The sequence below is a fragment of the Buceros rhinoceros genome, unplaced genomic scaffold (genome assembly GCF_000710305.1).
Source record: "Buceros rhinoceros silvestris isolate BGI_N320 unplaced genomic scaffold, ASM71030v1 scaffold4607, whole genome shotgun sequence".
In the NCBI taxonomy this organism is placed as follows: Eukaryota; Metazoa; Chordata; class Aves; order Bucerotiformes; family Bucerotidae; genus Buceros; species Buceros rhinoceros.
Window position 1 is genome coordinate 1 of NW_010421414.1, and position 20,227 is coordinate 20,227.

Below are 20,227 nucleotides of genomic sequence, written 5' to 3' on the forward strand. Positions count from 1 at the left end.
CTGCGGGGGCCAGAGCCCCTTCCCGCACGGGTCGTCTGCTGCAGCGCGGCCGGTGGGAAGCTCCCCTTTCGCCTCATAACTGTTTTTCCCCGAAGGTGGGAGTGGATTGGATTGTCTCTCAGGCATGATTCTCTCGCTGTAAAATCGCATGTGCTAGAAGGTGGTTACAGAGGGTCCAGATCACAGGTGTTTTACACTTGCTTTTGCTTCTTCCTTTGTCAGGTGGCCTTAAAAAGGATTGGCTACAGCCTGCTCAGCCTAGCCTAAGGTATTTTTGCTTCTTGCTTCAGACTTAGGTTTAACTGAAGAAAAAACTAACGTATGTTGTGTATTTGTGTTAATGCCGTTATTTGAATTAACGTCGTGTGACCATTAATACTGGAAGGACTTGGTTCTGTTTTAGGAATTAGTCCAACCGTAATCTGAAATGATGCTTAAATCTGAAAAAGTTAATAGGTTTTTAAAGTACATTTCTCATTCCTCTAGCAGCTGGGGAATACAGAAGTTGAAACCTTACTACCGCTGTCAGTTACAGCATTAGTTCCAACTGTCAGAAATCTCCCAACTCTGCGAGTGTCCCATGAAGGATAGTGTGGTTACATATAAAAAATACCATTTTCTTCTGAAAATGTTGCAAAGGCAAGCACTGGTCAGCTGGAAAGCAGCAGCGGAGTTAGGAGCCTTGCAGTGGAGTGCTGCTGTCCTACTGAGGTGTGCAGCATTTCCGCAGGCTTGGTTTCAAAGGCTGTCAGCAGGCAACTTAGTAAACCCCTCTCTCCTGGGACAGGTTTTGCATGAATTGTGGCAGCATACACAGGAACTACATGTATTAGAGTGTCCTGACAGAATTTATTTGCTTTTGTAGGCTAAATAGAATGAGTGATGGAGATGACTAATATTTAGCTCTCTTTTGGGAACTGAGCTGTTACTACTAAGCTATTTTCCATCTTTCTTAGCAGTTTTCCCTATCAAGTATGAATTGATTACTAGAAGGTAGGAGATTTTACAGTCCCTTATTTCCTGTTTGGGTTAAGAGCACCAGATGTTATTGGCCTTGAAAGAGATAATCATTATTCTTATTTTAAACAGGCGTGAGGTGAATGGCCACGGTGAGAATGGAAATGACCTACAGACCACACCAGGGTTCAGAGCACATGTCGCGAAGAAACTGGGAGCGATGTTAGACAGGTATTGGTATGCCATGCTGAAAAAGTTTGTTCTACAGATCAACTACAGTGATGCTTTTGTGTGCTAAACCCAGGAAATTCAAGATCTGAGTGCAGCTCGCATGTGGAGAAGTTGTTTCTCTTCTTGTCTCCTTCATTCCTGCATTTAATGCAAACTCGCAGTATTCTGTGAACTGACCTGGCCCACATGTGCTGCCCCTCTGGTAAAAGCTCTGTGCAGCACTGCCTATTTCTCTTGCCTCTGGGTGATTGGGATTGATTCCTCCCCACGCGGGAGGGAAAAGTTGTGTTTGGGTGCCTTACCGCCTTCATTGTCCAAAGGCTGGCGTGAGAATCTTTCACCACTTCTTGTGACCTAAACCAGTACCTGACACGGTGTTGCACTGGTGGAATCCCCCTGACTTGGCTGCCCCTTTGTTTATTGTGCAAATACAGCCCTGGAGAACTAACATTCCTGGTGTTTAGAGTTGCCTTTAGAATGCTGCTTTTAAGTCATTCTTGTGGCTTTCGTTGCTAAGGAGAGAAGGCAGGGTCTGCTGCTTCCCTAAGAAAGAAGCAGCTGTGTAGTATCTCCGTACAGTCTTGTTTCCCCGAAACACCCCACGTCAGCGCTGTTTGCATAGCCCTGCCTAAGATGTGACTGGGGTTTTCTGTTTAGTTTCATCGCTGTCTCGAAGGACTCATCAGGACCTTCCCAAACTTTTGTGCAACAGTCTGACTCTGCAGATGACGGTGAGTTCTAGGCACAGCCGTTGTGGCTGCTTTGTGACATTGTTAGTTAAAGGGTGACAAGTGGAATGGATCCTGTCCCTAGCTAGTTGTACATCCAACTGACTGACAAGTGTTTGCAACAGAAGAATTTCTGGTGGTGTCCATGAAGGCTGTTACTCTGAAGCTGTGATCTCTCTACTCGAAATCCTCCCAGAGTGTCCCAAATAATTGCTATCAAGCACTGTAGCAATACAGTAACAGCAGTGAGGCTTCCCAAGGAGGTTGCTGGTGATTGCCTTCACCTCTGTTCTATGTCATGGCTAAAATTCCCTTTACGTATTTCAGGTTTTCGCCTTTTCTCTTCTTCTGTCCCGGGAGACTGTGGGAAACTGGAGCCTTGCCCTGCAGTGAGGAGGAGACAGCCATCTAGCTCCAGGTGAGGTGTTGTCAGCTGCTTTGCTCCTGAGGTACTGTTACATCCCACATTTTACAGGCAGCTGGGACTCTCACCAGGAAATAGGAAGCTGAAGAGCTCGAGAAGTGTGTATTTATGACTCCAGTATTTGACTATAGCAGGTATTTTTGTTTCTTCTTTTTTAGTGCCAGGGAACTAGAAATGTTTGTGGCAGATGTTCTTTCCCCTCCCTCAGCCTTCCTTCTGGGTCATGCTAAGTGTAGGTATTGGAGTCCCAGAGCTGCTGAGTGTTTATCAGGTGTTCTTGTCTTAGATTACCCTTGTCTGTGCTTTGGGTGAATTCAAGGCAAAGGTGTAACATAACTTCCTTTCCTTTTGTTACCTTTCCAGTGACACGGACAGTGACCAAGAGTGGCAAAGGTACCAGGAAGCTGCTGTGTCAGCCACAGACATTCTGAAGCAAAGTGCTCTTCCTGCACCGTCCCAGGATTCCAGTCAAGATCAGGGTTATATAGAGCACATCCAGAAAAAAAAGAAGAAAAAGAAAATTAGGGGAGAGAACAATATTCAAGAGAAAATAATAGACCCATTAGAGGGTGACCAGATCTGCAAAGATTTGCCACGGTTGGTATCTGCAAATGGACAGCACGAGGAACAGGACGGCAGACGTACAGAGAACTCCGGAGTTGTGAAAAAGAAAAAGAAAAAAAGAGAATGAAGATTTTGGTCTGCAAATGGCAGGTGATTATGATGGATGAAGGATACTGGAAAAAAACCCCTAACAACAAGAGTTGCTGCAGATGAGGGAAAATTAATTAGCAAAGCTTCTATTCTGAAAGCTCAGTGGCCTGAAAGTCTAATTAAGTGACTTCCTCTGTTGTTGGCAGCCCTTGGGGAAGGGAACATTGTTCTCCTAGCACAGCGGTTATCTATGCTGCTTATGCAGACCTAGTGTAAAAGGATTAAATACTGTGCGGACTTGTGTGACAGAGGGATATAATCGTAGCTGCATCCCTCTGGCCTGTTCCTTCACATCATGAAACCAAATCTTGTGTCCTGGAGAAAGTATATGATGAATTGAATTTGGTTTACATGGCAACAGGTCATCAACTCTTTTTTTTCTCTTTGCATCCTCCTAGATGTCTACTAAGAATAGCTCCTGCCTGTGGGAGACTCATTTATCAAAAGCATCCTGTCAGATATCGGGGCCCCCTCATTTTTCTTCTGTTATCATAACAATCTGTTGTTGAAACCTGCCACATCACTAATGCCTCTGTGATCTGCACCTCTCCAGGGCCCCTGCATATAAACAGAGTGTACAGTGAGCTTATTTCAGGCTTGTTATAAATAGGTAGTTCTGTTCAAGTCGTGTCCACTGAAATTTCTTTTCATGTATAGTTTTTTCATGGCATTTGTTGTTGTTAAATTCTGCTACACTAGTAGACTTGTCTAATTTGGCCGGTTTTGTACAGCAGTGGCTTTCCTGCTGTATGCAGATAGCTGCCCCAGCAGAGATGAAGATGGCTGAAGATGGCTCTTTAGTCGCTTGGTGATCAGTGCTATGAAATTGCTACAGGAAGGACTTAAGCCTATCTTAAAAGTCGCTTTGTTTCAGTCCTTAGGAGTTTTGTCTCTGAGGTACAGTGGGTTTTGGTAGTTTTCAATATGACTCCTGATCCAGTATTTCAGGAAATGACCTGTGATGGGATAAATACTCTTCCTCTGTTTTTAAGATTGTTAGGTTTCAGTAGCTCTAACTTATTTGCCCTGTTTAGGAGACCAGAAAGCTGGTCTAGACAAACCAAAATAGCAAGGTGTTGCTCTTTGAGCATGGGAAAACCCAACATGTTTTCTCTGCTGCTGTAAGATCCGTGCTGTATTTTAATCAAGGAAATATAGTTGGCATCCAAAAATGGAAAAGATAAGTAGAAAACCGGCTTGTAATCTAACCGAATGTGCCAGCAAAAGTTACCTGTCTTACGGACAGTTAAAACTTCCATGTATTGAAGCTAGCACCTGGGGTTTCAAATGCATAGTGGTCTAAACGTACTTTTTGGCTTGGTTTATGATGATTATTTTCCTGCTAACTGGAAGTTACATATTTGCAGTCGATGCACATGGGAGGTGAGGAAACAAGTCTGGGATAGAACTCCTCAGATAATCTAGTTACTGTAATTAGTCTCTGATGGTTGATGGTATCTAGAGGAAGCTCTGTCCACTGCAGTGGACATCTGCGATTTTGAAATTTCCAGATGTGGTAACTAAAGTGATCACTGTTGGGCTTTTTCTTTAATTCTCCCTTGTATCTTAACCTTTTAAGAGCCTTGAGTGTATTCTAGACTCAAGGCTTATTTTCATCGGTGTCACTGTTGAAAGAATAGGTCTGTTTCAGTCACAAAGACTTTTTTCATGTCTGGCTGGTGGCGTATCAGTGATGTGAATGTTGAGAGTGAGTAGAGAAGAGAGAAGTAATTAGAAGAGGAATTATTTAAGTAGATCCTTAGGGCTAAAAGCCTTCACTTAGTGCAAATAAGAGTCTTAGGCCCCAGAGTAATTATTTGCATATCAAGAACTACAGGAACTAGCCTACAGGGAAGCTGAGAATGAACCGTGTTCTATAAAATGACTCCAAGCTGATGTCTTTATAGAGAAAACTGAAGGAAATGCTGCTCTTTGTGGAGCATGGGAACCTCCCAGGTGTTGTGCAGCGTCAGGGACCAGTGAATGCCATCCCCTGGCTCATTCAGCAAGATGCACGAGATGAGAATCCACACGGGGAACGTAGAGAACTGGAATCTCCTTGCTGCTGTTAAACTTTAATTTCTGCATTTAAAACAAAGCAGAGCTATATCAAAAATAACCAAGCCACTTCCACTAGGATAGCATGATTTTAGAGCAGGTCATTTTTAACTGAGAATGTTTGGTATTTTTGTAGTTAATTAAAGGATTTGAAGCTTGTAGTCAGTGATCCCGTACTGACAGGTTTGTGTCAAGCCATTCCTGAATCTGTTTCTGAGTAATTTTTCATTGCTGTCAGGAATCTTCTTGGGCACCCACAAAAGGACATCTGTTTGTTCTAGGGTGGCTTGTGGGGTTTGGTTTTGCTTGGGTTTTGGGGGGCAGTGAATTTTAGCAGTGCCAGCATCATCTTTCCATGGCTTCTGTCTTGAGCCTGAGACATCTTCTCTCATGGAGGCAGCTGAGTCAGGGTATGAGTCAGTGGGGGCTGGAGAGTGGCTGAGCACAGCAGCCTTTCCTTCCCGTGGCAGGCAGTGATGGCAAACACAGTTGGAGCTGCAGCTGCCACGTTGGTTGTGACAGTCACCCTTGAGCTAGTCTTGGTTACTGAGTGGAGGACGCCATCTGTGTGGAGATGAAGGTCTCGATGACGTTGTGAGTAGATGGCAGCAGCTGGCTGTGGCTGTTGGGGGAGTCAGAGCTTTGGTACAGCACCAGGCTGCTGGAAGACACTGTCAAAGGCAGAGACAGAAGTTAAGTACAAATCCCCACTGCAGTGTCCTTACGTGTGCACGCACTCGCACTTCCAGCGTGACTGAACTCTCCTGGCTTAGGGGCATAACTCCTTTTTCAATTTTGTGTGCTCTTACACACCTAGCTTAAGACCGCAGCTAGCCTGGAAACACTGAGGACCACAATCTTCAGAGTTCAGTTTTGAGGATTCTAGTCAATTGTTAATGTTCTAGTTCTCTTAAAACTGGGAAGATCCAGCTGGTGTCTCTTCCTGAGGGAGTCTTGAGCTTTTCAGCCCTGGAAGCTGCCCACAAGACTGAATACGTCTGGACACTGCCTTTGTTAATGTTTTTAAGGTTATTTTCTTCCAAGAAGGGTCCCATTTCCACAGTCTGGCCTTATGCAGACTGTGCTCTGAATCTTTTCCTTGTACCAGCTTTTCAAATGCCCTTAGACACCGGTAGAGCCCTCTTAGAGAATCATAAGCCCCAGATACTGTTTTCTAGCTGGATTTTACAGTAAGAGAAACTAGGCAATACACGGTTAAAGGTAATAGTGGCTGCTGCTCTTACCAGCAGGGCTTGAGGTTAGGCGAGGGCCTGGCTGAAGGTGCTGGATGGTTGTGTCTTGGTTCTGTAAATGTATTGTTGGTGCCTGTGACACTGGCGTATGCATTCCAGACTCTGTGTGGGTCTCTGAGTCAGATGTGAATGCCTAGAGAAAAGAAAGTTAGCAGTGCCTGGGTTCTACAGCCCTTCTGACAGGCACTGGAGAAGTGAGCAGGTGCTGTTTCCAAGGAGATTAAATCCTCCTTGATGATGCAGTGAAGTTTGCTCTGATGCCTCCAGTATTGCAGCTTGTACGAGCAAGGTGATTGAGTAGATAAGTGAGATCACCCTGCTGGGATGGCATAGAGCAAAACGCTGACAAGCAAGGAGCTTCCTGCAGACTGGTGCAGTTCTAAGGTGGGGGAACAAAGGCGTGTGCTGAAGGCTGTTACCTGTTTAGTTGGTGTCAGATTAGTCAGGGCGCTGAGGTTGGCTGTGTCAGTTATCACCATGGTTTGTGGTAAGAGGCCTGTATGTGTGTATTGGGCCACTTCAGACTTGGGGCCATAGAGAGCTGTGAAAGAAAGAAAATGAGATCGTGTGAATGTTAGAGCTCTGCATGACACTGCTTTGGCTGAGTCTCCTCGTGCGTGTGGACTTGCTGTCTGTCTCCAAAACTGTAGGAGTGGAGCGACAGGGAGATGAATACAAAGAAAAATCATTTTATAATTAGAGCAACAATAACAGAAGAGGAAAATAGAGTGCTGTGAGCCCAACGACCCAGCAAGTGCTCCAGAACAGTCTTTATTTTTTTTTTTTGTTTCCTCGAGCAAATGAGTTTGTGTTCTTACCATGTGGGTTCTGTATCTGGGCCATGGTAGCCATGAAGGGGCTCTGGTTGATGTGGCTCTGGACTTGCTGCATGAGGGGCTGCTGGTAGGATGGGTGCAGTTGCTGGGAGAACTGGACAGGCTGCAGGGTAGTGAGGCTGCTCCCCATGCTGTTTATTACAGGTACGCTCTGGGGCTGGGTTGAGGCCAAGCCTGAAAAACAAGGACTGGTGACAGTTATGTCACACACTATGGGAGAAGTGTGACTGCTCTGCAATAGGGACACCTGAAATAGTCATTGTGGCAGACCTGTCGTTGCAGGGTGATTGTGGATCCTGCTTTTCAGGTGTTCAGTTTGTTATCTGTGATTAAGAGTAGCTTTCATGCCTGTGAAAATGAAGTGGGAGTGTGCAAGATGTACAAGGTAGACAGGCACCATGAAACCGCCTCTGATTTCCCGTGTTTGCTCCTGCGTACATCCTTATGTACCAGCACAGATCTCTTTTGAGTTTAGTGGTAACCTGATGCAGAGTTCCACTGAGGAGGTCTTGCTCAGAACTAAACTCAGAGTGTCGTCTCAGTGTCCATTTTATTTTATTCCTTTTTTTATGAAGCTGTTGCCTGCAGAGAGAACTATGCTGTAAACTGTCCATGCATGGAATGGAGTTTAAGCTCATTTTGCTTGGGCTGCCAAATTATGGAATTTGGACCAGTGAGAAAGAGGTAGAAGGTTTCACACGTTACTACCCATTTCCCACAACTGTCCAGACCTGTTCCTGTAAACCAGCAAGTCTCTCCAGCACTGAGAGATTTCCACTGTGTGTAAATCTCTGAATTTTTTTTTGTTGTTGTTTGTTTGCACAGCATTAGATTCCATGTCATAATCTTGGGTGTAAATGAGGAAATGGAAATCAGTTCACAGCTGTGACCATGGAACAAAATAAGGCCTTTCTTCCTGGGAATAAAGTGTAAGAGGAGATTTTATTTTCCTTTATCTAATGAGATGCATTTTGGCAATAGACTAATCCTGGAATGAAAAGAAATCTCCTACAAGTCCAGAAAAGCTGTTAAAGTGAAAAATATAAAAACCAGTGATTACTGCTGTGGGTTCCAAAGATATATGCTGCTCTTTGCAGGAAGTAGAACAGGATGTTTTGTCTTTCAAGCACTGTGAACATGCTTCAATTTTCATAGCTTTAAGGAAATATTACATTTATATTTGGGAAGACGCAGAGCAGCAAAACAAAACATTGGCATAGGAATAGATTGCAAAAGTCCCTGGCTCTTAAGACGTGAGTTTGTGTGTAACTTAAATAACACATAAGACGTTAAAATTCTGTCCCTTAATTTCATTGGTATTTGCAACTAGTGCTGCTGAAGATCCCTTGTGTGTGTGACCATTTCTCCAGGTGCGTGTCTCTGCCAACTTAGTGCTTTTGTCTCTGAAAATGAGGCAGGTAATGCTAACAGCTACGGGTAGCTCTTTATCTGGATCCCGATAAGCAGAGTCATTACAGAGCACTACTCACCTATCACCAGGGTGGAGGCGCCGGTGTTGGTGAATGCTGGTGCTAGGGATGAGGTCTCCCCAGCTCCAATAGCCATTACACCGGGCAGTGATGCCATGATAAGGTTCTGAGTTTGCTGGCTCAGTGCATGTGGATTTTGCTCTAGGCTGTGCAAGGCAGTCAAGGTGCTGACAGGAGGGAGAGTTCCTCCAGGAGCTGAGACCTGGGTGAGAAGGAAGGAAGGTGGTGAAAATGTCATCTGCAGCAGGTTTAGTATGGCACGTCCCACAGCTGTGAGAAACATTCTTCTCCCTCTTCCTGCCTGCTCTGACCCCTTGCTGACTAAAAAGACTTCACTTTTGCTTGTCTACAGTTTCCCTGTGTTCATCAATTAACTAGCAAAGGTCAGCTGTTGAAATACTAAATCTGCTGGTTTAGTTCTTTCACATTTAAGAAATCATAAGGGGTTTACACCCAAGAATGAGATTAGTTTCACTGCATTCTCTATAGAGAAAGTTTATCTTCTATTTTACAGCTGAGGGTAGGAGGTGATGCTCAGAAATGAAGAGGCTCAGGTTATTTTACATAGTATTTTTAGCTACAGAGTTCAGCACAGATTTCAAGAATTCCTCTGTTCTTGTTCACCTCTTCCTCTGAGAAATGCGTGTAATTTCCCTTTCTCCCAGCAAGTGTCTGTTAGTGGCCAGTGAGTGTTTTGGATTGGGATTTTAAAGGAGTTGCTGAAAAGTTTCCTTAGCCGCCTTCTTCCTACAATATGTTCTTCAGGCTGCATTACCTGGCAGATCCCTGCTGTTGGAGAGGAAGAGTACCTGCCGGATAGAACAGGGCTGTTGTGTGCTTGCGTGCCTTGCCAATTCTGTCATTGAGAAATTTAATAACTTGACTGTTCTCTCAGCCTCTAAAATGAACCCCGTAATCTGTGCCTGTGCTTTAATAGGGTGTTGAGTTTGCAGGGCCTTTTAGAGACCTCGTGTTGTTTAGTGGAACACTAAAAAAGCATTCTAATAATTTTTCTGATGGAGAAAGTTCAATGCTTTATATTGTACTTTTTTTTTACTCCCCTCAGACAAAAAGCTTAAGGAATCTTTAGTTAAGAGTAAGCACCAAGAGGTTAAATGGTGGGACAAATCACCTTGATATTTTAGAAGACAGCTGTAGAAGATTTTCAGCATCTCATGAAAGACTTCAGGAAGACACCAGAAAGCCAGTGAAGTGAGTGAGATTTAAATCATACTTGTTTCTAGTGACTTTAACTTTGCCTTAGGCCAGAATGTACTCATGCAAACTTCTGCCAACTGTTTCCTTGTAAGCAGGTGAACATGTGCAAACTTAAAATGATCAGTCATGTAGTTCTAGTGCTTCATTGCTAATTACGTGGGAGAAGGTGTAGTCAAATCTCAAAAGGAAGTTTGCTCTGAGAAGTCAGAATTGCTCCAATCTAGATATCCAGTACATGTCTCAATGGTATGTGCTGCATATGGGCTGTTTGGCTTAATTTTTACAGTTAAGATATGTATAAGTCTCTGTTCTGTTAATCCCATTATTAACTATCTAGAGAAGTGTAGAGTTGAAGATGAGAATCTTGCTAGGGACAGAAGGAGAGGACAGGTTTCCTGGGAAGAAGGAAATCATGTCATACCCTGAGCTCTGTTTTTTTTCAGAATAGTCCATTTTGATAAGGAAATACCTATACTCCTTGCTTTCATGCTCTAATACAGACCTCCTCAGCAGTCTGGAAGGCACATGTATCCTAGGATTGCTCAGGTTACGTGGCCAGTGTAAAGTGGCTATGTAATATTTCCAGAAGAAGGTGGTTTTAAGAGTATTCTAGGAAGAAACTACTTCTGAATGGTCCATATTGTGACCACAGGCAGAGGACCTGTGAGTCACCAGAGTCCAGTCACCAGAGCTTTAAGCATATACCACTTACCAGCTTAGTGTCTGTGCTCAGTAGGTTCTGACTGGGCTCCAGTCCAGGAGGAGAAACCTGATGCAGGATGGTTTGGGTGGTCACCATGGAGCTGTTCCCATGGTGGTTGCTGCTGGAGGACTGTGCCTCACTGGCTGGCTGCTGGTTGTACCTCACTCCTGCATCACAAGAGGAAAATTGGTTGTCAGAAATGAGAAGCTGAGAAATCTTGGCAAGTGCTGAACTCAGTTTCCTTTGCAGGTGCTTGCCTTTAGATGTTTGATGCAGAGGCAGGGTGGGTCGTAGGAGAACCAGGAGAGCAGGCATTCTCACCTCGCTGTCCCGGCTTTCCTCTGTAACTTGGTGCAACTGCTTCCTCAAATACTGACTGTAAGGTCTGGCAGTGTGTGCTGCAGGGAGCAGGCAGGGTACGCTAGGAATCACCCCTCTGGATGTGGGTGTAGGGAGGAGTGAGTCTCAGCAAGATCATCTCATCCCAGAGTGAGAGCAACTACTATCTCTGGCCCATGAAGCTGAAAGAGCTCTGCTCTTCCTAGATGGAGAATGACCTTTCCAGATGTCTGAAGACTCGGCTGCAAAGTCTGATGGTGCTGATATGTACTGGAAAGAGTAGGAGGCACACACATAGTGAAAGGATACAGAACTGACTTGCGGTGGCAGCCAGCGGGTGACCCCTTGAAAGGGGATTACTGCCTGCCGTGAGGGAGCGTAGGATGCTGAAGAGTACGTGAGGAGATCTGGCTGCAAGTTTTGTTACTGAACATTGTCACCCTCGCTATTCTCCACTCTCCTCACTCAGAGACATGAGTGACATTGTCTCTGGTGCTCTTTGTAGCAAGTCTGCTTTTCTATCTGTTGGTTCACCTCCCAAGGGGGTGGCCTTGGGAGGGAGTTTTGGGGGCTGAGTTTGGGTAGGTTCACCCATGCCTCTCTCAGATCTCACTCCACTTGTTTCTTACCGTGAACTTTGCTGGGTGAGAGAGCAGGTGGTGGCTGAAGGGAGGAAGAGTTGTGAGGAGTTAGAGGGGGAGCAGAGGTGGGCTGTGGTCCACTGAAGGTGTCCATGGCCAGCTTGTGCCGGAAAGCCTCCTCCTTCCTGCGGTTAGCAAACCAGTTGTAGACTCTGACCTCTGTCACCAGGTTCGAGCCCAGTCCCTGGGCCTGAGATGGGGAAACACCTCTCTGAATGCACTCTGCTCTGTTGGGGAAAGCACAAGAGGAGCCTTGCTGAGCTGGGCTTAGAGAGACAAAGTGCGCAGCACAGCCCCGGAGTGGCTATGGTCTGGCGTGCGGAGTGGAAGGATCCTGCCAGGTGCAGCAGGACATGAGGCGTTCCCGATCCTTTGTGGACAGTGAACGCTCAGTTGTGGCACTTCATTTAAATGTGGCTGGTGTCAGTGGTGACATCCACTGCTCTGCCATTAGCCTGCCTCTCACAGGCGCTACCAAACCCCAGGAGCAGCGAGAGGCCCTGCTGCGCCCCTCTTCCTCACAGCCTGGCACCCATCTTTACCTGTTGCACTCTTCCACCAGTGCCTCTCTCTCTTCTTTGCTGGGGTTTTTCTGTCTCTCGTAGGCTTGGAACAGGATTTGTTGTGAGGCAGGACCCCACTTAAAGCGGTTTCTTCTTCCCTTCTTGGTGGGCAGGTCATCTCCCATGGGCTCCTCAGTTAGGATACCCTGGCCAGCATGTGTGAATTCTGCGGGCACAAAAGGGCAAGGGAATTTGGAAATGCCTCCGGAAAGCAATGGTTCTGTCTGTTTGGGTGCCTAGCAGGTCCAATGCAGCTGACACTTAGTACGTTGTACAAGTTGGAGGGTTGAATCTAAATGAGTTGGAATTTATTTCCATAATACGCTAGACCTGATAGCATGTTCCTAGCATAACCATATTTACCTGATCTTTCTCTTGCATGTGTTCCATCTCTGCTCCCACCTTGGAGTGGTGAAAGCAAATGCAGCAGAGTTTAGAGTAAGCGTGACCAGAGTCCTGTTTTCCAAAGGCCGATTGTCTAACTCTACTTGCAACCCACAATACAAAATTAAGACAGCAGATTCCAGGCAGGCTTATGCATGTAGAAGTGCATGATGCAGGGATGGGTTCCTGGTGGGTGCCTGTAATGAAGGGGCTTGCAGGGCATGAGGTGATAGCCCACAGTGGCTTTTTTTACAGTGAATACAGCAGGCTGCAGCCTTTGCAGCTAGAGGAAGTGTTGCTTTAGCTGAAATTGCAGCAGAATAGTTCTTGGGCAGAAATTCTCGTCTGTCTACTACACTGCTTTCCTTTGAGGGTAGGTGTAGAACTCTTAATTTCAGATGGAGAGTATTAGTTTCCCTCTCTTTAGCCTAACAGAGGATGGGGTGGGGAGCTGCAGACTGCTTCACAAAGGAGTGTTTTTCCATGTACTGGTTGGGTCACCTCACCACTGAATACTGATTAAACTTCTTTAAGCTTCCTGCTAAAAGTGGCTTTTCCTTCAGTTTTTCCTTGATTAAAAATAGGTAGTAAGGATTAGCAAGGGAGAGCAGACAGGAGAACAGTTGTTGCCATACTTACGCTGGGCCACCTCTCGCTGCTTGCGGACATACCAGGTGTAGAGGGCTGCTCTTTTTTGGGTCTTCATGGGAGTGCCCTTGTTGAGGTGTTGTGAGAGGTGAGATTGGTTCAGACCAGTAGTGTCCACCACCTCGCGCTGAGGGATGTTGTGCTGCTGGAGGTAGGATTTCACCATTTTTGCTACTCGCCAGGGATCCTCTCTGGAAGGAGCAGAAAACATTTCTCAGGAGAGCGAGCTTGAACACCTGCACTCAGCAGAGCCGGATTCCAAAGAGGTGCACTAGTACCTCCTGAGGTGCTCTGTACGTGTCAGGCCTCACCATTGTGTTTGAGGCCAGAGTGTCTACTGGCTGCATGAGGGACAGTTTTCTTCAGTGTGGTACCATGTTCAGCTTTGACTCTGCTTTAAGGGTAGAATCTGCATGGTGCTAGAAATTAAGTTTAAGTGTAGCACTAGCTTGCTTTAAACTGGTCTCTGTAGGCACATTGATCTCCCCTTAGAAGAGGACTCTCCAGTTATCGAGGGTATTTCCCAGTACATAGTCATTGTCTTTGCTGTCTGTGCCCATTTGGATACAAGGTTTTGGCTGTTCTGTCTAGGCCATTGTCATCTGTAAACGATAGAAAGTGCTGACCAGTGTCATGAGCAAGGAACAGACCTTTCTGCTGGAAAGTAATGTGAATGTAAAGCGTGTTTGCTGCTAGTGAGAAGCGTGATGAGGAGGGAAGTGGTACTGCATTTCAGTATCCAGTTGGATGTTTTCGGTTTTCTCTTCCCTTTACCTACATAGCTTTTCTTCTCTATCCTTTCTTTAAGGCATAGGTGCTTGAGGTAGATATATTTAATTTTCTAAGACACATTCATCCTAGCTCATACCCTGATTCCAGTGCAGGTTGGATTGCTTGCGGTGATTCAAGAAATGAAAATAGGCTTTCAGCAAGCTGTCTCATGACAGCTGTGGATGCATGTGTATTCGCAAAGCCATCCTCTGTACAGAAGAGCTTTCGGTTTGGTTTTAACAAAGAGCATCCTTCATGTGAAATGTCTGGAAATAGCTTGCCTGCTGTAGAAATAGACTGGTGTCCCATCCAACACAAGCATCAGAGGAGCAGTGGGGGGCAAAAAAGTGCCTAGGATTTTGCAGAAACCGTCACAAGAACTCACAGGTCTGAGCAACAGGCAACAACTGCACTGTTCATTGCTCTGTTGACTCGGGAGGTTGCCAGAGGCTGCCGAGTGATAAAGAGGACAAAGTCCACACCTGTTCTCTCAGAACAAACACCCTTATCTCTGTTCTCCTGCAGCCTCTCTCCCAGCAGCTGGATAGTCCAAGGAGCAAGCTCCACTGCTGTTAAAATGTGACAGAAACGGTGTCAGCTACAGCTTTGTGAAGAACCTGCTTTCTTAAAATAGGAACATTTGTTTCTCTTTCATGATGGAACGCTTGTGATAGAGGCTTCTGTTTTCTAGCTTCTTCCCTTAACCATCTTTGTCTTTCAAAAAGCCTCAAACTGGGCTGCACTTACGAAAGCTTTTCTATCCTCAGTGTGGTGTTTTTCTTTTCTCCTCCGGTCCAAACCAAGGAGCAGTCTCCTCCCTTTGTATAGTCTATCCAGCACCTGTACCCTGAATTCATCACGCAAGTCCTTACACAAAGGAGAAAAAGTTCAGACTTGGAAGCTCTGGTTTCTTAGATTCGAGTTCTAGCTCAGATGGGAAGAAGGATTATGTTATCACTGGTGGAATCCTCTGTTACATGTCAATCTCCTTTCTAAACCCCAATCATGAGTTGCTTTTATGTCTCCTGTTGAGATCCTCACTTCTTTCTCACTGTGATTAAAGCCCTGTTGTTTTTCTGTCTTCTTTTGAACAAAGCAGGGAGCTCTGCGAGGCAAAACAGTGCAGGTGAGTCTTGGTGCAGTATGATTTCATAGGACGGTTGTATGAAATCCTAGCTACTGTCTACATTGCCAAAGCGCAGGCTGCGATGTCAACACAGCGATTCTTTTTGGCCCAAGGCTGTATTACAGAACAAGTGATGGCAGTTGGTCAGCTTGAACCCTTGCATGAACCATTGCCCAAACACAGTGTCTCACCTGCAGAGCCTTCACCATTGACTAAGACATCATGAGCTGGAACCTTTACTCTTTCACTGGTGATAAGACTGTTGTTGACTGTCGGAGGGTAGGATTTCACCCTAAACCTAGTTCTCCTGGTTGTAGTTGTGCTAAAATCCCAATTGCTTTAGTGAGTCAGAACTGTGGGTCTGCCTTGCCTAAGCTCTCCTTCTCCATCTCCGAGCCTGTTTTCTGCTTTTTAGCTTCCCTTTCTCCCCAGATGCAAGCCATCTCCTCACTCCGCTCTTGTTCTCCAGGGCCTAATCTATGACTTCAAATTCTTCTTGCACAGTTAGTATCATTTCCTTCTTCCGAAGTCTTGCTCTCCTGCTGTCAGTTGCTTCTTGCGATCTGACCGTAGCCCCTCTCCCTGGCTCATCTCAGCCAGAGGGTCCTGGCGCCTCTCCCCATGCCAGCTTCCCATTTTCTTAATAGCCCCTTTCCCTGGCTCATCTCAGCCAGAGGGTCCTGGGGCCTCTCCCCATGCCAGCTTCCCATTTTCTTAGTTCTGAGGTCACTTTTTAAGGGCGTTTTCACCTCCCTTTTGTTACCTGAACAATAAGTAACCCAGGTAGTTAGTTATAAACTCAAAGGGAACAAGAGGCTGGTTGATAATTTATAGCAACATCTCAAATTTAAATGGAAAGTAAATACCAAGTTGTTAGCATTAAAGAAAACCCATTTCAGAGAGCTGGAGATGTAACATTCAGGAGACCTTCTCCCTCCTTCACTCTTCCTGACTTCTTTTTCCTTTGTTCCTTTCTTTCTCTTCTTCCTCATTCTCTCAGTCTCTCCTTTTCTTCTTTCTTGTTCTCAGGCAAGAGAAACCTTCATTTCCTTGAGGTGGGTTCTGAATCGCTGCTTTGGACCAGACCTTGCTTTAGCAGAGGTTCAGAGCTGTGAAGCACTCAGGACCATCCTCTGGCCCTTTCCTCTGGAGCCTGCCAGACAACCCTCACTGATGTCAGTGCACAGCCTGGAGCCGGGCTAGGCAGAGAGCAGGGAAGGTAAGACCATCCTGGCAGGGTTCCTTTCTATTGAACTTGGCCTGGTTTGCCTCATCTTGGTTTATATGTGGAAATGAAAGGGGTGTGGCAGCTTCATCTCCAGATTTCCCAGATAGAACCATTTTAAGACACTGCTTACACGGGGGAAATCTTTGTTCTTTTTTTTCTCATGGAAAAAATGCTTCTATCCCTGCCTCCAGAGGAAATCTGTTGCTTATCTCAGCTTCTCTTTTTCCTAATGGAATTTCACCCCTTGCCCTGCAGGTGAATTGTTGCTGTAACTCTCTCCATTTGCTGTACCTGGGTAGTATGATCTGTCCCTTCCCCCAGGGTAGCCTCTCTCTTGCTTCCTACTCTGGGGAATATCTGGGAATTACTCCAGACAGCTCCATCTCCTTACCAAGTTATTTATTCTTTATCATAGATGTGATTTGTTTTCTGCGTGGAGGGATCTGGAAAGAATGTTGTTATTCAAATTTACAGAAGAACAGTGAGACAGATTAAGGGACAAAATAATTCCTCCCTAGAGAAGCCTTTGTCTGAACTACCTTTAACATTTCTTTTCTGTTGGGACAAAATCTAATCAATGCCCACAGTCACACCCAGTTGTGTGGGTGTATCTTCCTGTTGCACTCAGCTTTGCCTAGTGCTTTCCAAACTGTGGTTTCAGCTTCAGTGGTCCTGCGAAACATTCTTGGGATCTTGGTGCTGTCATTTTTTTCCTTTCCAGCTCCTGGAAAGTCAATCAGCGGACACTTTCCTGATTCTGCTTTATGAGCAATGGCTGCAGTTACCACGAAGACTTTCTTGAATCGCTAATAGTGGCCCACACGTCAGTCTCTCTGTTAAAATGTGATCTGCAGTGTTAGGCCGGGAATTGTTGATAACGCCCAAAGAGGCTTCTGCCCAAAGTCCCGAGTACCTCCATCTAGTTTCTGGATTTGAAGTCCTTGTGCGGCTTTGCAAGCATTGAAGTTTTACTGGGAATCTCTGGGCACGGAGATTCTTGCCTGCCTTTTATCTGTTGCTGGGAGTAATTTCTATTATCGACTGCTCTGCCCTGTCTTACAATACTTAGAACGCTATTTTTAGGACATTACTTTTAGGCATCTATTAATGGAAAGGTTTGTTCTTAAAAACAAGAAGTTTATTAGTAGTTAACAACTGCTTACATATTATCAAACCCTGATACTGTTTCAGATGGTTAGAATAGATTCTCAGACGTACTGCTGGTTTTTTATATCTTTGACCAGAAATTTGAGACATGTCAATACAGACTTCCTACTATTTTCATTTTACTTTGACTAATTTTTATCTGTTGTATTCCTCCATAAGTATACCTGTAATTTTTACTGAAACTGAGGCTTCAGAGGCTCATTCTGTCCTCAACAGCGGACGTGAATTGCTCTATCCTGTGATACAGGGGACTGATGAAAGAAAGGTCTGATGTTTCAGAATAAAACTTTGCAGTTAAGACCCATTATGAGGCTTAGCAGTTCCTTGTTCTAACCCAGTCTTCTCTGCGCTATTGTAGCGTTTTAGGTAGGTCACAGAATCTCACTGTATCTCAGTTCCCTTTTGTAAAATGGAAATGCTGCCCAACTGACTGTCTAGAGATACATGAGACTGTTCATCGGAAAGCACTAATGCAACAGAGGTACAACTGTTGTGCTGAGGCTGGTAGCACAAGAAAGACTGGCAGCAAGCTGCTAGAAAGGCAGGGAGGATCAGAAACCAGAATTTATGCTGAAGTGAGGGTGGCAGGAAGGATTTCCCTCCATCCATGTGTCTGTTCTAAGATCACAGTGGATGGCACTTAGTCCTGCTTCACCTACTCATTACAGAGAATGGGACAAAGCCAGGTGCTGCTCTTCAGCTTCCATGGCTTTCTTTGTGGAGAGATACCTGATAAACCATCAGAAGTTAATGATCAAAAAGCTTATCAGGGTCTTTTCATCTATAAATTTATAAAACAAAAGAGAAATAATAAAGCCATTGGATAATTAGTAACTAGCCAGGGCCCGCCCGGTGCCACTGGGCTCAAACTGTCCCAAGACCTGCACGCAGACTCGGGAAGGTGAGAAGGAGACAAGGATGAGGTGAAGAAAAACAGTGGAAGAGAGAGAATTAGCCAAGATGACAACAAATGGGGGGAATAGCAGCAGAGACAAAAGTGAGGAGAGAAGGGAGATATGTCAAAAGAAAGGGGAAGAGGTAAAGGGAACAAAGAAGACTAAAATGTGAAGGAGCTGGAAGAGGGAAGGAAATGAGACACATACTGGGATAGAAAGACGACAATTATTGGGGCTGTTTTCCCCACCCAGGTAAGAGCTGATCCCGTGAATTTTCCTCTGTTGGGTACTGCAGAGTCATCAACTCCCAGTCTGCCAGGGAGCTTTCTCCTGAGTATTTACAGTGAATGCTATCCCTTGTCGCGTTGGTTTTCTAGCTGTGACCTTTTGTGGTGGGATTTGATGTTTGCTGCTTGTTAGATTTTCTGTTAATTTCCTTTGCACGTGAAAGGGAGTGAGCAGAAAGCCTGAGAAACTCTGTAGATGGATTTTAGTTTTAGTGAAGTGCAGGATGTTGCTGCATCTTTTTGCCTCTGCCAGCTTGTCATTTCAAAATACCCCCAAAACAGACGGGCAAGAATCTGGTTTGATAGGTCAGATGACCTGATCCTTGCTTTGACAAATCTCTTAGATCACCCATGGGAACTGCATCCCAGTGAGAATCCCGAATGGGAGTCCTAGTGAATGTTTCTCTGAGTCTCTCACGAGGCTTACTGGTTCAGGGAACTGCTCCTCTCTTTTGATCTCAAAAACGCTTGTATGCCAAGGCAAATTTGGGTGGCAGTAAAACCTGTAGTACTTGGTAGTTGTAACAGGAGTGGATGGTAAAAGCAGCGTGTTCTGCCCGGGTTTTAACCTCTGCATGCATTTGGTGTATTTTCTTTCTACAAGAAAAATCCCCACTGAAGTTAGGATAACTTTGCACTCACAAGAACGACAAGACCAAGTTCTCTTTGTTTGTCTTTGGTTAGTAACCTATAGCAAAAATTAGTGAAGTTAACAACAGTAATCTCCTTAAATATAGCAAGGAAACGCTACAGCCTAACTTTACCATATGTCCTCAGGCAAATATAGCACCAGTTAAGAGTGACCAGATTTTTTCCTTTTTTTTTTCTTTCTTGATGACTGACATTCTGAATCCTATTAAAAATTTAAATCCTAAAACCTAACATTCGGTCAGATACGAGTTATACAGGCCCCAGACTATTCTGAAGCCTGATAATATAAGCATGTCAAATATATAATAAGACTCCATGGCTCCTTTCATGCATTTTAAGTGAGATGAAAGGAAAGTCTGAGCATTTTATAAAGAACTTGGGCATGTTTGGATGCTGCTAGTCCTGGTATGGGTGAAGACTGTCCCTGTGCAGCTAGATCAACTGTGAAGACCGGGGACACTGAGCAGAAAGGAAAAGAAACTTAGAGGGAGAGTGCAAGAAAGCAGCAAAGAGGAGCAGCAAATCCGTCCTTACTGTAATAGTCTTTCCACCACAGCCTTCTGGTGAGCAGCCTCCTCAGGGCTCAAGTTTTCCAGCTCCTTCATTATTGGAGGGGTAAATTCCTCTCCTTCATCAGAGGTTTCATCTTCTGATAACCTGGACTCCCCCATTCCATTGGGGAGGTTGGGGATGTCGGGACAGGGTTCCCCTTTCTCTGTCTGGAGGGCATTGATGGCGCGCTGGCTTTCACTCTGGAGCGCGTAGGGTTCCACTTCGCTCAGCGCCTTGATGAGGGTCTCCTTGGTTAGCCCCGACTCCAGCAGCGCTCCCAGCAGCTCTGCTTGAAGATGACTCAGCTTCGAGACCATGGTCCTCAGGCTGGTGTCTCTTGGATTTGAATTTCAGGTTATCCT

At 45.2% G+C, this 20,227-nt stretch overlaps 2 protein-coding genes across 2 annotated transcripts; one reads left to right on the forward strand and one right to left on the reverse strand.

The window, feature by feature from the left end:
* Positions 1–222: 222 nt before the first annotated feature.
* On the forward strand, positions 223–3,031 carry LOC104496515 (chromosome unknown open reading frame, human C12orf43; the record flags this gene model as incomplete). The annotated part of the gene is made up of 5 exons (XM_010139645.1): positions 223–268; positions 1,090–1,188; positions 1,846–1,919; positions 2,244–2,334; positions 2,704–3,031. Coding segments are annotated over 5 exons (638 nt in total), but the record flags the coding sequence as incomplete, so codon positions are not given.
* A 2,323-nt stretch (positions 3,032–5,354) lies between these two features.
* Positions 5,355–20,225, reverse strand: HNF1A (HNF1 homeobox A). The gene is made up of 10 exons (XM_010139644.1): positions 19,848–20,225; positions 13,179–13,378; positions 12,135–12,321; positions 11,581–11,819; positions 10,622–10,779; positions 8,692–8,893; positions 7,184–7,375; positions 6,785–6,906; positions 6,357–6,498; positions 5,355–5,783 (listed from the first exon to the last, which is right to left on the reverse strand). Exons 1-10 carry the CDS (start codon positions 20,180–20,182, stop codon positions 5,656–5,658), a joined length of 1,905 nt encoding a protein of 634 aa, XP_010137946.1. The 5' UTR covers positions 20,183–20,225; the 3' UTR covers positions 5,355–5,655.
* Between the last annotated feature and the right edge of the window lie 2 nt (positions 20,226–20,227).